Source organism: Gopherus flavomarginatus, chromosome 7 (genome assembly GCF_025201925.1).
Source record: "Gopherus flavomarginatus isolate rGopFla2 chromosome 7, rGopFla2.mat.asm, whole genome shotgun sequence".
NCBI lineage: Eukaryota > Metazoa > Chordata > Testudines > Testudinidae > Gopherus > Gopherus flavomarginatus.
The window spans coordinates 114953310-114970514 of NC_066623.1; the positions used below are offsets into that span (position 1 = coordinate 114953310).

Consider the following 17205-nt stretch of genomic DNA (forward strand, 5'->3'; position numbering starts at 1 on the left):
CCATCTTCTTACCTGCGGAGTTGGTATCCAGCACCATGGTCACAAGCTACACAACAATGGGGTCAAACGGCGCTTGTGGCCCCAATATTCACCCTTGAAATGGTCCCGCTGGGTTCAGGGGACTCCCCCACATCACACCACCACAGCCCTCGTTGGGCAGGTGCTCTGACATAGCACTGGAGAGCTCATCAGTTAGCCCGACGGTACCAGCAGATCCGGAGAATCATCCCTCGTCTTCTCCAGACAGAGCCCCTCTTCAATCCCCTGCTCCCCACCAGATAGCTAGTGCCAGTGCCAAGAATTGCTGTGAGAATGGTGTGTGTGCACGTGAGCACGCATGCACTGTGCGTGTGTGTGTGCGCACACATGCTTGGTGTGTGAAGTGTGCACACTGGGTACGTGTCTGCATAAGCATGTGCGTGCACATTGTGTGCATGTGCCCTGGCTTGTGATACTAGTGCTTCGGTGTGAAACACGGGCTGTGCACTGGCGTGTGACACTAGTGCGTCGGTGTGAAATGTAGGGGCCGCGCTCTGGCGTGTGACACTAGTGTGTCGTGAAACGCAGGAGCCACGCGCTGGCATGTGACACTAGTGTATTGGTGTGAAACACATGTGCTGGTGTGTGACACTAGTGTGTTGGTGTGAAATGCAGGGGCCACATGCTGGTGTGTGACACTAGTGCATGTATGTGACACTACTGTGTCAATGTGAAACACAGAGGCCATGCACTGGTGTGCAACACTAGTGCACAATACTAGTGCATCAGTGTGAAACACAGGCCACACACTGGTATGTTATGCTAGTGCATTGGTGTGAAATGCAGGGGCCATGCACTGGTGTGTGACACTAGCACATCAGTGTGACAACAATCTCCTGATGGAGTAATCCGCACGGATTAGGAGTCTGCCCCCCAGCTTCTTTCCGCCTCGCCATGAGTGGTGTAAGTAGCCACACTTCTCCTTCAGTCTCGACACTGCGGTGTGCTGCCAGCCGAGCGCCTGAGAAACGCCCTCTCCCCGGGCCCCGCTGGCGGACGTCACCCCTCTGACGTCAGAGCAGGGACACTTCCCAGAAGCCCAGGCTGAGTTTGACGTGGTTTAAACCAATTGGAGAGCAGCATGCAGATGAAGTCTAGACAATGCTTTGACGATTGGCTGAGCTGCCTCTGATGTCACCGTCTCCGCACTGAGCAAGGCACCAATGACAACTCATCCTGGATGCTGGTTTCGAAGGTTTTCCCGATATTCGGTTTTTTCGACTTCCTAAGCTGTTTCCGAAGGAATAACGTGGCATCCAGCTCAGGCCACCTCTCCAGCCGCTGCTGGGCCCCCAGCCCCCCTGAACTGCCCTGAGCAGCCTGGATACAGGGGGAGATGGAGGCACGGCCACGCCCTGTGGCAGAGCCGGGAATGGACCCAGGCCTCCGGTCCCAGCCCAGCCTCGCTCATGACTAACCGGGAACCTTCTCTCATTGTGGCATTCGGCGCTCTGTGAAACGCAGCAGGGAAACTGGCCGATAACAGCACTTTGTGTACCTGGCAGGGGTCTCGTGTCCTCAGCCCCAGGGTACACACAGGGAAACTGAGGCACAGAGCGGCGGCTGTGACCTGTCCAGTGGTGGAGGCAGGCGTACAGCCCAAAACTCATTCATAGCTGTTACAGCCCGAAGAAACCGCTGTGGCCATTTGGTCTGACCTCCTGCGTCGCCCAGGCCAGAGCCCGGCCTGCACGGCTGCGCCCAGCCCATCCCTTCTGGTCCGGCGAGAGCAGAGCCTGTGGAAAGAGACGGCTAAACCCCAGCCGCCTGGGGGGCTTGGTGACGCTCCCACCAGAAGAACAGGCGTGCCGTGCCGTCACCGCCTTTCTGCCCTCGGAGCTGGCTCGGGCACTGATCCCAGGGAGTGGAAGGGAGACAGTGCAGCTGCCACCTGGTTCCCGGGGGAAGGATCTCTTCCTCCCAGCCCTGCCGTCGGGGTGTCGCTGGGAACCAGAGGGAGGCAGCTGGCTGATGGTGGCCTGTCCCCGTGAAAGGGAGGGAGTAGGGGCTAGTGGTTAGAGATGGTGGCCTGGGTTCCAGTCCCGGTGCTGCAGTGCAGTTGCTGTTTGACGGGGGCTCAGGCCCGGCCTTGGGCAGGGGGAGCGGGAGGAAATGGTTTTAAAGCGCAGGGCGCCTGGGCTGGGACGGCTGCATTCCGTGATTCTCCAGCAGCGTGGGGTTGTGAGCCCTCCGCTGGGCTGGGGGCGGTCCCGGTGCAGCCCTGTCTGTGACCCACCAAATGAGCAGTGGGTTTCTTTCTTCCAAGGGGACAAGTTCTCTCCGTGGTCGCTAGCGAAGAGCGATTGGCAAAGGCCTCGAGTCACTGGCACACACTCCGGCCTGTCCTCCCCCGTGGGAAAGGGGAGACAGGCGGCGAGCGGCGGGTCTGTTACAGAGCCGTGCAGTGGGCTGGGCTCCTGGGCAGGAGAGTCACCTGCACTGCTAGTGTCTCAGGGTGTAACCCCGTCCCTCAGCTTGAACTGACCAAAATCTCCTGCCCCCGGGTGCAGGGCGGGACCGTCCTGCTAGGTCGGAGCTGAGCCTCCCACCCCCTGCCCCCAGGCTGGCCAGAGAGCCTTGGGGGGAATGCAAAGCTCATCCCTGGGGGTGCCATTAATCTCCTGCCCCTGGCTCCATGCCCGGGAGGGCTTCAGGGCACGGAGCAGGAGCCTGGCTCTCTCCAGGTAGGGGCTCCACGCAGGGGCCAGCCTGGGGGTGCTGGAAGCTCAGGTGAAAGGAATCTTGACACAGAGCAGATCCAGAAAACCCTGCCCCAGATCCCCCAGGTGGGCATGGGGAGAGACTGGTGCTGGCACATGGAGGGTAGAGAAAACTCCATCTTTCCGTGTGGTCTGGGAGTGGCTCATCATGGGAACCCTTCGCCCCCCATAAGCCCCTCACTTGGGAAAGAAGCTGTCTGAATTCCCAGCACGGACAGACTGCCGTCTGCCTGAGTCCTTCTGCAGTGCCCATCCCCATAGCATCGAGCCTCAGCTCCGGGCCCTGCTCGGCCTGCACCCGTGGGTGGGCGGAGGCGAGTAGGTGCAATCCCAGCAGGAGGGAGAAGTGGGTGAGCAGTGGGGAGAGGGAAGGACCTGAATGCGAGAGGGGGGTGTAGGGGCACCAGGCTCCCACCCTCCCGTCAGCCCTGCCAGGCGTTCCTGGCTGTTGTGAGGCCGGGGGGATAGGTTGGCCATTCAGGATGAGCTTGGGGCTGGACGTTGCTGCTGGGGGTTGGGGCAGGAGCTGGGGCTGGTGGGTTTTCTGATGGCACGTCCCGGCTCGTGTCGTTCCAGGGGTGGCACCACTGGCGTGTCTGAGTGGCTGTGTCTGAGCTAGGCAGAGGCCCTAGGGCTCCCGCAGGGCCGATCCGGCCAGATGGGGGCGTGAAACGACCACACAGAGCAGTTCGGCGCCCGGGGAGTCACTGCGCAGTCGCACGCCCCACAGAGCCCTCGCTCCCCGGCCGGGCTGCAGCAGGAGGCAGAGTCCTTGCCTGGCTTGGCGGCTGGGGAGGGGGACCCTTGAGCATGCGGTGGGGTGCAGGGGTCTGCACCTGACTCCAGGTGGGCAGGGTTGTCCCAGTGGTGTCGGCGGGCGCCCGGAGCACCCAGGGCTAACACCCCATGCTGCATGGCTCCCCATAGCTAAGCTGCCGGCCCCAGGGCAGCCCTTCGGACCCTGCCCACTTCCCCCGCTCCAGCACCCAAAGGGTTAGCGGGGAGATCAAAGCCTCTTCTCAGTGTTAGGTGGCTGCCGGTGGCACCTGGCAGCAGCGGGCAGGGGCTCTGCCTGATCCCGGTGCACAACACTCTGTCACCAGCCCGGCTGCCGGCGCCGAGACAGTGAAATATGGACACAATTAGCCTGGATGCAGTTCAATTATGATAAACAGCATTTGCACCCTTTAAGCCGTGATTAAAAGGCCTCCTTCCATTGATAGAGAGACCTAATTTCACATGATTATCGCTCCACACTGGTTATAAAGCACTCCCTGGATTTACCCTCCCGAGATGAATGTGGAGGCGTCTTTATCATTTACACATCAGTAATGATGCGGCTTTCCCTCGCCCAGCACATCCATCCGCTGTGCCCCCCCTCGCCCCCCGCCGGCGTGGCACACTCGCCCCACGGCAGCCAGGCCCCGCTGCCACACGCAATGGGCAAAGTCACCCTTACGGTAACAGCCTGATGAATGGCCGAGCAGTAATGAAATGGAGACATCAAGGCGTGGGGCGAGGAAGAGAGAGTGGTAATCAGAGGGAGGGGAGCTGTCCCGAGCGGAGGGGAGCGGGAAGAAGGATCGCCTCTCTGCTGTGTGCTGTCAAGGGAGAAATTACACATTTACTCTTGCTTTTTCTTAAGGAGACGGCCCCCATAGATCAAAACAGGGGTTTACAAGCCAATTTTCGACATGAAATATAGACACCAGGAATCAATTTAAGCCCTGCTTCTATTTTAGCAAACGGTGCCTGCGTTTAGTCCCAGGTAAATAACACAAGCAGGCGCCATTCCTCCCGCCTCGCCATGCGGCCTCCCTACCCCAGCAACGGCCCAGCTCGCCAGGGCCAGTCCCGCCTCCGGCAAAGGTAGCACCAGCCCCGCCAGCCCGGCCCTGCTCGGAGCATAGCGCCTCCCCAGAGCTGATGCTTGCCGTCAGTGCCGGGCAGGGAGCTCTCTGGGGGATGCTCCCCCCGGCCCTTGGCATGAGAGTCAGGGCCTGCAAGGGAATGTGGGGTTGGCCAGTGGAACTCCTGGCCACAAGCAGGTCAGAGGATTGGATGCTTGGGTTGGATAATTGAATCTTGGTCCCTGCGGGAGCTGAGCTTGGGGACACCAGCACGTGGAGGGCCCCACTGAGATCAGGGCCCCACTGGGTGGGCTCTGCCCAGCCAGCCCCAGCCCTAGGACGAAGGGTGGGAGGGGAAGAGACAGGGCCGAGGCAGGGGGCAGTCGCAGCTGGCCAGGTGCGCTGTGGGAGCAGGGTGCCGGCCTGTCCAGTGACCAGGGTCCAGCTCCCAGACCGGCTGGGCCCCTGGAGCGAAGGCAGCGAGCCTCGGGGCCGCCCCTGCCGCTGGCTTAGGGAGGGGAGCAGAGTCCAGGGAATCGGCACCTCTCAGGCAGGAGCAGGATGGCAGCACGGTCGTACCGGGCTACGCGCGTGCAGATGGAGCACCTCACGCTGGGGGTGAACACTGGGCCCAGGGAGAGTCGTGAGACCCATGGAGAATGGGGCTGGGGGGCGTGGGAGGGGTTGGCAGTGGGGATCCCGGGGGTGGAGTGCGAGGGTGGGGTGCTGGGGAGCGATTGGGGGCCACATGGCAGGGCTGGGGCTACCCCAATCCCTGGGAGATGATTGAGGGCCATGGGGGCCCAGGGACTCACGGCACGGCCCCTGGGCGGCTGTGAAGTCACGGGGGGGGGATGTGACAGCCCCCCAGGCGCAGACAGGGCCACAGGTGCAGTAGGTGGCTGCTCTCTAGCGACTCCCACTGACTGGTCCGTGGGCCCACGGGGTGGGTGGGCACCATCCGTCCCTCCCAGAGGCAGCATGTGCTGGGACATGTGGCTCCAGGGGCTGGCTGGGGTCTGCGCTCTGCCTCCGCCACCTCCTCTCCCATCACGGCTGCTGCTTCCCTGGCCAGGGCCCAGCCCGTCCCCAGCCGCTGGCGCGTCCGTCTCAGGGCTCGGCCTCCCACAGCCCTGCCGGCAGGAGAGGGTCTGGCCAGGCCCTGCAGGCACTGCCTCTGGGGGCACTTGCTGGGGACCCAGGCCCAGATCCTCAGAGGGGGCAGGTCCCGAACCAGCCCTGAGTTCAGTGGGCATTAGGGGCCCACGTACCCTGGAGGAGCTGCGCCCCTTGCTGCTGCCTGTGTGTGCTGAGCACCAGCTGCAGGACTGGCCTGCAGGGGGCATGGGGCACGTTACACGCAGTGCCCCCCGATGGCTGCGGGTCTGGCCTGCCCCATGTGCAGGGTGTGTGTAGCACGTGGCACATTGCACACAGTGCCCCCCGATGGGGGCTGCAGGACTGCCTGGCCCCACGTGCAGGGGGCATGAGGCACATTACACGCAGCGCCCCCCGATGGGGGCTGCAGGTCTGGCTGACCCCACGTGCAGGGTGTGTATGGCACGTTACACGCAGCGCCCCCCAGTGGTGGCTGCAGGACTGGCCAACCCCATGTGCAGGGGGCATGGGGCAGGTTACACTCAGCGCCCCCCAATGGTGGCTGCGGGTCTGGCCAGCCCCATGTGCAGGAGGCGTGGGGCACATTACACGCAGCATCCTCCCGATGGTGGCTGAAGGACTGGCCAGCCTCACGTGCAAGGGGCATGGGGCATGTTACACTCAGTGCCCCCTGCTGCTGGCTGCAGGACTGGCCGGCCCCACATGTGCGTGTGCAGCAGTGGGTCGCCTGGCAGGCTGCCGAGTCGCTCACCCCACTGGAATGCAGATTTCCTGCCCGGGCCCAGCTGAGCAGAACGAGGCAGGATGTGAGCTGCTCGGGCCGGGGCCTCCTGCAGCCTGCCAGAGTCACAGCCGGTGCCGGCAGCAGGGCAGAGCTGGGCAGGGCGCTCCCGGGGCCGGCGGGGGGAGTGTTACAGGGGAACTAACTCAGGGAGGGGACAGGGCCAGACAGGTGCAAAGGGAGGAACAGCCCCAGGGAGACCCCCTGCAGGCCTGGGCCCAGGGGCTGCTGGGGGGCTGGCAGATCCGAGCTGCACTGCTCGGCCTGGGGGTGGCACCGGGGGCCTCACTCCCTGCCCCAAGTGTGTGACGGGGGTTGCTTGGGGACAGTGCAGGCCTTGGCCTGGGGGCACCGAGGGACAGAGGCTGCTATGGGATTCACCCAGGAGAATCCCAGGAGCTGTCGTGCCAGGGAGGCTGGGGAATCAGCCCCCAGACTTGACCCAGACCCAGGGGTGGGGGGGCAGGGAAGGAGGCTGCTCCCAGACGGGAGGAGATGGCAGAGCCTGGCGGTGCGCAGCTAGGTCAGGGTTAATGAGGGTCCCTGGGACTGCCAAGCTGGTCATTATCGTAGGGCCCAGGGGGGTTGTTATTGTAGGGCTGGGGCCCTGGGGGTTGTGATCGTAGGGCCCGGGGGGGGGGGGTTACTGTAGGGCTGGGGCCCTGGGGGTTGTGATCATAGGGCCCGGGAGGTTGAGACTGTAGGGCCCGGGGGGTGGGGTTACTATAGGGCTGGGGCTCTGGGGGTCGTGATCGTAGGGCCCGGGGGGTGGGGTTACTGTAGGGCTGGGGCCCTGGGGGTTGTTACTGTAGGGCTAGGGCCCTGGGGGTCGTGATCGTAGGACTGAATGTGGGGTGGGGTTAATCGGTGGCTTTTTTTAGAGGTGTTTACTCTGGAGCATAACGACCTCACCTGCGGCTGCGTGGGGTGGGGTCACTGGCAGGTATCTCCTGGGGGCTGCTGGACAGCAGTGGGGGCCATTTGCGCTTCCCAGGCAGGCCGTGTGCCCTGTGGGCAGGCGATAAGCACACGCTCTGGCCTGCGTCCCGTGGCCGCGGGCCAGCAACATGGGCAGGAGGGCCCCGGAGCGTCTGCACAGGCCAGCCACTCGCCGTTCCCGCCGTCAATCCACAGAGCCGCCCACCGGCTGGGTACGCCCTAGGGCTGCGTTTCAACCGCCCGGGCGCTGCCCATGGTGGGGGCTGGCTCAGCCCAGCGCCGGGCCCTTGGCGAGGTGCCAGGCGCAGGGTCACCCAGACCTCACCCCGGCTCTGCTCTCTCCCCAGATGACTGTAAGAACATCGCGAACATCATGAAGACGCTGGCCCATAGAGGCTTCATCTTCAAGCAGACCTCCAAACCCTTTTGATCGGCGGGGCGGGCCGGACAGGGCTGCATGCGGCCGGCTCCTCCGCTGCGGGAGGACGGGCGATAGCATTCAAACGGCAACCGAGGACAGAGGCGACGCCACACCCAGCTCCGCTGTTACGCCAGTAGAGGTTGTATATATGGAAAGGAAAATCTGTGTAGACCTGACGTGGATCCCCCTGTCTGGGCTGCTCCGGCCATCGCCCGCCATGCCCCCGGAGCCGCCCAGGGCGCAAGCAGCACCTGGTTAGAGCCGTAGTTCCTTCGTCTTTCTTCGCCCCTGGTTTCCGTTACCCCTCGCGCCCCCCGGCCATGGGTCGCCCTCTTTCTTTTCTGTGTTTGTTTCCCTTTCACCGGGCACTGCCGGGCGACCCGCTGGGACTGCGTGGGAGCTCCAGCCTGACGTGGCCGTGGGAGCCGTGCCCCCGCCCCACCCTGCCCCGCCCTGCCCCGCCCCTCTCCCCATTGCAGTGAACACTAACCCTGCTCCCCTGTGTGTGTCAGTAACCCGGCTTTCTGCTCCAGCTCAAGTGCCTGTATTCTCTGCCTGCCGGCTTCCAGCCAGGGCTCTGGGAACGGGTGGGGGCGGCATGTGCCTCTCCAAGGGGGTGGGTGGGGGCTCCTGCTCAGCCCCCCCACTCACCCCTGCCAAAGCGATTCCAGCTCCTGGGGGCACCAGGTCCATTGCTGGCAGTGGACACACCAGCGAGTGCTGGCACAGAACGACGGTCATTCCTCTGCCCCCCCATGGTCCCACCGCTCTAGGCACGGGGTCTGTCCGCTGCGTGAGCCCCTCCCCTGCCCACCCACCTGGGCTGCAGCTCTGCCCTCACCTGCCCTGTTCCCCGCGGTCCGGGCTCTGCCCCTCGCAGGCTCCCTGCCGAGCTCAGCAGCAGCTGGCTTGTTGCCTCTTCCCTTCCAACTAGGGGCTCTTGGGCCCCATCCTTCAGGTGGGTTTGGGGGCAGGCGTGGGGCAGGCCCCATCCCCCTCAGAGCCCCAGGGCCATGGAGCTCCTGCAGATCAGCCAGGACTCCAGATCCCTGCTGAGCCGAGCCTGCGTCTGGCGCTGGCCCATGGAGATGCTGCAGCGCCAGTGCCCGTGGTCAAGTGGCAGTGGGACCCGCCAGCACCCGGGCTCCCTCCCGCCCCGCAGCCAGGGGCTGAGCCGGCTCGGTCACCAGAAAGAAAATACAGGCACTGAACATAGCAGTAACCAACTGCATGGTGTGTGGTGTTCAGCTCAACCAGCCGATAATGCAAACCCACCATCCTCATCGTCTAGTTATCCTGAGCCTTGCTGTAAATGTGCCACATGAATAAAGTTTGGGGGAAAAGGCGCCTGTGTGTATATGTGTGTGTGTGCACGTGTGTGTGCCCCCTGCCCCCCTGCTGCTCACCAGGCGCCACGTGAGGGGCGCCACGTTACGGTCCCTGCCACCAGCTCGGTGAGCGCCCAGAGCCAGCCCAGATGCCGTGGGGATGGGCAGGGTGCACCTGCTGCTCCGAGGGGCGACCTCTCCCACCCACTAAGCAGCTTGCAGAGAGGTGATGAGACCACGTGCCGAAGGGAGCGACTTGGCACCAGGCTGCCATGTCGACGGGGGAGGGTGCTGGTGCATTTCCCAGCCTGCCCGTCTGCCACGCACCACCCTCCCGGCCAGCCCAGGCACAGTGCTGAGCCCAGCGGCCCTGCAGCCACCACGCCAGGCTGTTAGCAACATGCCCATCGAACGGCACCCCCCCACCCCACAGCTTACTGAGAGCTGCCCCCCACCCACCACAGCCCTTAATTCAGCTACTGCCACCCTCTGAGCCTGGCCCAGGCCAGCCCCAGGCCCTGCTTTGGGCAAGCTGGCCACGCCCCGGGGAGCAGCAGTAATCAGGGGTGCCTGTGTGGAGGCAGCACAAGGTTGGGGGGGGGGCAGCCGGGCCGCAGCGCCCCAGTGTGGGGAACCTTGGAGAGGGGCCAGAGGTGTTGAGCTGATGGCCCCTAGGCCTGGACTCTGGCCCTGCAGCTGGTGTCTCCCCTGCCCCGGCCCAGCCTGTTATAAAACAAACTGGCCAATTAAATCGAAGGGCAAAGCTCCCTGGCCTGACCCCCCGCCCCCCGCCCTGCCCCAGGATCATGCATGGGGGCAGCACCACCCAGCAGCTGGAGCTCACCGAGGCAACACGGGCACTGGGCAGCCCCAGCCTGGCAGGGGAGTGGCCCCGGTTTAGCGCTCGCCAAGCCAGGGGCACAGGGCAAAGCCCTCCCCAGCCCCGCAGCGCACGGGGGCTGTGCCAAGCCCCCATGTGAGCACCACAGCCAGGCTGTGTCTGCACTGAGCCGCTGAGCACCATGTCCCTGCTCTGAAATGCCCACTCGGGCGCTGGCCTGCTGCCCTGAACCCCAGCGCTGCCTGCAGCGATGGCCCCTAGGCTGGCACCGGTGTCCCCGCTGGGCACGCAGCAAACGGCAAGTGGGGGTGTGGGCACACGGTGGGCGCAGCTCAGGCGCAGCATCTCCCCTTCCACCACAGTGGCACAGCCACGCTCGACCTGGCGCTGGCACACCCCACCAGGACTCTGGCTGCAAAGGGCGTGGCAGGCCGGGCTGCAGCACGCACCCGGGCCCTGACAGGCGCGATTGGGCATGTTGGCTGGCTGGAGATGCCCGGGGAGCACCCAGGGCCCTACAAGTGCTGCGGTGAAAGACGCTGCATGGGCCCCGTTTGACAGCTGCAGCAGCCACACCAAGGCCCCACCTGGCACATGGAGACCGGCCGCCCCTTACCCCAGCAGTGGGGCCCAGGTTGCAGGAGCGAGACCCTGGGCATGGCCCCGGGGTGAGGGGGACACTGGCCCTGAAGCTGTTGGGCCTGATCTGGGGATAGCTACAGAACGGCCCCAACGCTGCAACTTTCCAGTCCCGTTTGGGCGGGGGACGGGGGGGGGGGCTGCTGAGCAGCTGGCTCGTAGCGGGGGTGAGGGGGGGCTCACAGGCAGAGAGGGGACCGGAGGGCAGGTGACTCAGGTGCCATGACTGTGCTGCTGGGTGGGGCACATGGTGTGAGCCCTGCCTGGTCCCTGCTAGGTGAGTACAGGCTCAGGGCTGCTCAGAGCAGGAGCAACTAGCCCTGGCACCGGCCAGGCCCCCGCCCGTACCCGCCTGTGTGCTGGGGCGTCACTGTAGGGCATAGGGCCCTGGCACGGCAGAGCATGGGCCCCGCCCACTGCAGCAGTAGGATTGTGCAGGAGAGACCCTGGGCCTGGCCCCCAGGTCGGGGGGGGGGGGGGCACTGGCCCTGAGCTGCACAGGGGCTCTGGGGCCACCAGCCCGTGGCCAAGCCTCTTGCCCCGGCACACCGCTGGGCACGGGCCTGTCACAGACGCACCGCTAGGGAGGTGCCCGCTCTGGCCATGGGCCCAGGCAGAGGGACCTGCCAGTCCCCACACGGTGAACACAGAGTGGTGCAGGCAATGGGCAGCATCATCTCCGCCATGCTACTGGCACTGCCCTGCTCTGGCCCAGACACTGTGCCTGGCCCTGGGATGGTGGCGCATGGCATAGGCACCTGGGGAGCCATCACCCAGTCCACTGTTGCTGCCGGGCTCCGCTGGCCCCACCACAGTGACTCATGCCCAGCTGGGTCACAGGGTGCAAGGAGCCTCCCCCGCTCGCTATGAACAGAAGTGGGCGCATGGGCATCACCCACACCTGGCAGGGGGCAAAGGGGCCCCTGGCTGCCAGCCCATCGGCCTTGCCGAACCTCCATGGTACCCGCTACTCTGGCACCAGGGAGCAGGTGCCCTGGGCACGGGCCTGGCCCCGGTGACGCTGCAGGCCCAGACTGGGGAGCAGAGGGGCCCACGCGCCCTGGAGACGGGCAGTGCCCAGGCTGGGGGCCAGCCCCAAGGGGAGGGGGGTAACGATGCTGTGTAATCACCTGAGCCGGTTTCACGACCTGGGGCATGATGGTGGCTAATGCATTTGCTGTGAGAACTCGGCCCGTGGCCTTTGCGCCTGCAGGGCGGGGGGGGGGGGTGTGAGTGGGGCCAGTCCCGGCCCATTGATTGCCCCACGTGCGTGGGGGCTGCCGAGCCAGCGCCTGCCCCTGCTCCTGGGGGTTGGGGGAGGGTTAGGGCGACAGACCCGGTGCCCCTGGGCAGGGCCCGGCTCTGCCCTCACCCTGGGCCCTCCAGGGAGGAGGGTGAAAGGGGAGGCAGGGTGAGCGCGCCCTGGGCCAGGGGGAAGGGCAGCTGAGACGAGTGCTTGGAGGCTGTGGACTCATCCCCTCCTCTGTGGTGCCCCAAGACCCACAGCTGTGCGGGCTATGGCCCCACATCCAGCCCAGGCCCCAGGGCAGCCCCACCAGGCTAGCTATGGCCCCCACCCAGCCCAGGGGCCCCAGGGCAGCGCCACCAGGTTAGCTACGGTCCCCACACCCGGCCCAGGGACCCCGGGGCAGCACCACCAGGTTAGCTACGGCCCCCACACCCGGCCCAGGGGCCCCGGGGCAGCGCCACCAGGTTAGCTACGGTCCCCACACCCGGCCCAGGGACCCCGGGGCAGCGCCACCAGGTTAGCTACGGCCCCCACACCCGGCCCAGGGGCCCCGGGGCAGCGCCACCAGGTTAGCTACGGCCCCCACACCCGGCCCAGGGGCCCCGGGGCAGCGCCACCAGGTTAGCTACGGCCCCCACACCCGGCCCAGGGACCCCGGGGCAGCGCCACCAGGTTAGCTACGGCCCCCACACCCGGCCCAGGGGCCCCGGGGCAGAGCCACCAGGTTAGCTACGGTCCCCACACCCGGCCCAGGGGCCCCGGGGCAGCGCCACCAGGTTAGCTACGGCCCCCACACCCGGCCCAGGGACCCCGGCGCAGCGCCACCAGGTTAGCTACGGCCCCCACACCCGGCCCAGGGGCCCCGGGGCAGCGCCACCAGGTTAGCTACGGCCCCCACACCCGGCCCAGGGGCCCCGGGGCAGCGCCACCAGGTTAGCTACGGCCCCCACACCCGGCCCAGGGGCCCCGGGGCAGCGCCACCAGGTTAGCTACGGCCCCCACACCCGGCCCAGGGACCCCGGGGCAGCGCCACCAGGTTAGCTACGGCCCCACACCTGGCCCAGCCACCTGCACACAGCACGGGGGAGGTTACTGTGCACAGGGGCCAGCAGCTGGCTGGGATGGGGAGACAATGACATGGGCCAGGCAAGGTCCCGCTACCCCCTCCCCCGGAGCCCCCAGGCCTTTGTCCAGGGCCAAGGCCTGAGCCCAGGCAGGTGAGGAGTCTGGGGCTCGTCTCCACCAGCTAGCATGGGTGGGGCTCTGGGGCCCCATGTGCACTGCCCTAGTACACGTGTGCCCCGGGCACGGCTCAGAGCTAGGCCCTGCCCCACAGCCAGGCAAAGGCAGGGGGCTACCCGCTGAGGCAGCAATGAAAGATGCCATTGTGCCAGAGGAAGCGAGCCCCAGCCCAGGACCCAGCCCCCCCCCGGCTGAGGGGACTTTGCAGCAGGGCCCCTAGGAGTCAGCCCCCCACCCCAGGGCCTGGACTGGCTTGGGAGCAGGTCACGGGGGCTCCCCGTGGTCAGCGCCAGGGCAGCCCTCAGCTCTGCGCCCAGCCAGGGGGAGCGGGAGGGGCAGCCAGAGGCGCGTGCTCGAGGCCCCAGGATTGGCTGAAGTGACACCCCACACACAGAGTCCCATGAGCCGTCGGGGTGCGCAGGGGGCTGGGCTGCAGGGGAGCAGTGGGGGCAGTGGGCGACGCACTGGGTTTCACCCCCACGTGATGGCAGCAGGCAGAACAGCCCGGGTCTGCAGGGGCAGCTCCTGCAGGCACCCGGCTGGTGGGGCCAGAGCCCATCCAGCAAAGCACAGCCAGTGCGCCACGCAGCAGGCAGCTTGGGTGCAGCCTGGCACTGCCATCACTTTGCAAGCTGGGCTAGGGAGGGTAGCCAGGCTCAAGCCAGGCAAGGGCCAAGGCTGGGGTCAGCCCTGGGCCTGCAGCTCCTGGGGAAGCTGCCACCCAGATCCCCCCTCAGCCATGCCAGCAGCCAGGCACCGAGGCTGCCCCCCACCCTGCCTGGGAGGCCACAGCCAGGAGACACCTCAGTGGAACCGGCTCCAAGGGGGCATGAAGCCGGGACTCTAGGGCAAGGGGGCAAGGCAGGAGGAACTGCCCCTCCCTGCCACAGCTCAGCAGGGCTCTGGTCACCCCCAGGAGCACGGGGTCACGGCTCAAGTGATGCCACGTCCCAGGCTAATGATGACAGACTTGGGGAGGGGGACAGGGCTGTATTTACACGGACACACAAATCCAGCATGTCAGTCCCCACCGTGGCCACTCACAGGGCTCCATCCGCCCGCCCAGCTTCCCTGCAGCCTCAGAGCATCACCCCGCCAGGGGCGGCAGTGCTGGGAAGGGAACAGCCCCAGCTGGATTCCTTCCCCAGGCAAGGCCCCTCCCTGCCCAGCTCCCACAGTCAGTCTCTTGTCGCGGCCTGGTGCTGACCCGATGAGGCTCACGGCTTCTTCACCTTCTTGATGGAGGAGGAGCTGGAGGCCGACTCCCGGCGCTTTCTCTGCTCCAAGGGAGACGGGAAACAAAAGAGAAGCATGCTCAGCGGGTGCCCCCAAGCAAACGCACCCGGCAGCTCACTAGCCCAGGGGAGCCGCGCCATGGCCTGAGCTGGGGCCCCCAGCACATCAGGCCAGAGCCACACGTGAGACAGCCTCAGTGTGAAGCTGGGAGGCCAAGCCCACTCGTGGCAGGCAGGGAATTCCCCTCCCAAGGGACACGGGCTCCCGGCTGCCAGCCCCGACGCAGGACACACTGCACAATGCCCAGCCCCATGGCCGATGCTGCCTGGCTCTGCAGCCCAGCTGGGGCCGCTCCGTACCCTGCTGAAACAGGACGGGAGAGCCCAAGCACGTGATGACAGAGCCCTGGTGCACAGGCAGTGCCGCCCACGCCCGGGAACAGGGCCCAGTGCCCTGCACTAAGGCAGCGAGCAAGACCCCTGCAGCCCAGGACAGAGCCCCAGCCCACTGCATGGAAGCCTGGTGCAGCCGGCCTCCCCCAAAGGCCACTGCTCCCCGGGGCTGCACAGCCCACCCTCCTCAGAGCTGGTGGGTGGGGGGCAGTCACCCCCTACACTGCTGCAGCAAACGGCACCGTCTGGGAGGGCTCGAGGCAGCTTGTCTGAGGCACCAAAGCAGTGTGCCCAGGACAGAGGTAACACCAAGGAGCTCCCAATCCACACCTGCCCCAGGACAGGGCTGCTATCCTCACGGTATGGAGGGGAAACCGAGGTGCAGAGCCAGTGAGTCACCCTGGCTCGCACTGTGAACCCAGCTCCCCGAGCCCCAGCCCAGGCTTCCTTCCCGGAGGAACTGTCTAGAGTGGGCCCAGTGGGGGGCAACGGGGAGGGATGGGATCAAATGAACCAAAGGAAAATAGAGGTTAAATACCAGGTCAGGGCCAGCCTCAGGGGTGGGGGGCACCTGGAGCGTTCTTTGGGCTAGTGAAAGGCCGGGAGCTCGGGCTCCAGGCTCAGTCCTGCCCCACAGCATCACCTGGCTGAGCCAAGCTGTCTTTTCAATCACTCCCGCCCCTAGGTTCGGCACCAGTGCGTGGCACTCCCGTGAGGTGACTAGCAGGGCCTGTGCTCTGGGGCTTACTCCCAAGGTGTGTCCTGGGCCGGCTGCAGAGGAGCCGGACAGGCACATGAAGCAGCGGCAGCTGTGCACCCCCCCAGCCTTCCAGTGGCACTGCTGTGAGCCAGCAGCTGTCAGCCCGGGAAGGGAGGCAGAGGAGAGGCGTACTGCCAGTCGTACATGACGGGGGAGCCTCACCTGCCCTCACCCCAGCAGACACCCCCTGCGAACCTCCATCTGCGCGGGGCACTCAGCAGAGGGCAATCTGCACTGCTCAGCGTTAAAGCAACACAGGGGGTTTCATCAGAGGCCTCGGCCCGGCTGCCTCATAAGGCTCCATTATCGGAGAAATTCAAGGGCCCGAGAACTCGCCCAACGGCGTGAATAGAAGCCCTATCAAAAATCAGATCAAATCCTTGGCAATGGAGAGGCCCAAAGGCACATTTAAAACCAAAGCCCAGCCTGGAAAGAAAGGAGCCGGGGCTTGGCGGCTTCGCTGGCAGGGCATGGAATTGATGGAGAAGAGCATGTGCGTCTGATCAGCTGTATATGGCAAAAGCCCCATCTTTCAAATGTGTCACCAAGTCATATTAATCACCCTCCTCTTGCCATGCGTGGCCCGGCTCTTCCAGTCGCCTTGGGCAACACTGGGAACTGTCTGGTTAAAAAAAATGTTTGACATTATCATTTACACGAGTCTACAAGTCGAGTTGCTTTTCATGGCAAGGAAGGGTTTGAAAAGGGCTATATACACCCAGCCTGGGCTAGATGTAACGTCTCTATCAATATACAAAGAGGCAGATATTAGAACTCCATCTGGAAAGAAAGAATGATTGATCTTAACAATGTAACTTCTAGCTTTCAAACCGGCTCAGAAAACAAGAAGTCAGCAGGAGTTCAGATAAAGGAAGCTTAAAAGTCAAATAATTCCGACTGAACCCGAGACTTCTTAGACTCAAGGTCTTTTCCTTTCCCCATTAACGGGCTGACTTGTGAGCTCGGGAACAAAGGGAGGAATTCTGAGAGTCAACTCATTATGGATCAGTGAGTGGAGTCTGAGTCGCACAAATCAAAGGTTCTAATCTGGAGTAACTGGCTGAACTTCTGCTTGGAACTAATTTGTTCCAAGTTCGGCTCACCTTTCACCTCCCCAAGGCCTGCAGGAAAGTCCCTCTTGGGTCAGCAACACGCAGCACAGGGGGGACCCTGGTTTGGCTTTCATGGCTGGAGCTGGACACCAGCCCATAACGGCCAGGCTGGAGTGGTAGGGAGGTCCGGAGGGATACAGCAGAGCTGCCCTGGTACCAGGCTTACCACCAGCTAGGCCAGTGTCTCGCCACAAAGCACCCGTGCAGGACAGGCTGCTGCCCACCCCAAAAGAGCCGAGAGCTCCTGCAACGTGCTCCCTGAGCTAACCCGCAGCAGCTCCCGCGTGGCGGGAGACGCTGCCCCGGGCAGCTGCAGGGGCCAAGGACAGGCTGCTGCCCACGGGACACCAGGGCAAGACCACCTCAGCACTGTCAAGTGGGTGCGAGGTGGAAATCCCCTCCCTTCCCTCTGCTACGCACAGGTGAGCCAAGCCAGTGTCTCGGAGAGGAAGGCTCTGCCTGGGCCAAGGGCCCATGTCTCACAACTGAGAGTGGGGTCACATGCGACAGTGGGGGATGGCAGCACTAGCCCCAGGG

At 64.9% G+C, this 17205-nt stretch overlaps 2 protein-coding genes across 7 annotated transcripts in view; one reads left to right on the forward strand and one right to left on the reverse strand.

Moving 5' to 3' along the window:
• Positions 1-9215, forward strand: part of ERI3 (ERI1 exoribonuclease family member 3) — a 229062-nt gene extending 219847 nt beyond the window's left edge. For all 4 annotated transcript variants that reach the window (XM_050961258.1, XM_050961260.1, XM_050961259.1 and 1 more), the window contains one exon: positions 7796-9215. In XM_050961258.1, coding sequence (XP_050817215.1) covers positions 7796-7878 — 83 coding nt within the window. In that variant the 3' untranslated portion in view covers positions 7879-9215. The remainder of the gene's footprint in view (positions 1-7795) is intronic.
• Positions 9216-14317: 5102 nt separating this feature from the next.
• The window catches only part of DMAP1 (DNA methyltransferase 1 associated protein 1), a 44660-nt gene continuing 41772 nt past the window's right edge, over positions 14318-17205 (reverse strand). The window contains exon 11 of one of the 3 annotated variants that reach the window (XM_050961179.1): positions 14318-14445. In XM_050961179.1, coding sequence (XP_050817136.1) covers positions 14386-14445 — 60 coding nt within the window. In that variant the 3' untranslated portion in view covers positions 14318-14385. Of the gene's footprint in view, positions 14449-15043; positions 16179-17205 lie in introns of those variants that run through there. The other 2 variants (XM_050961178.1, XM_050961177.1) reach the window with 2 other exon arrangements.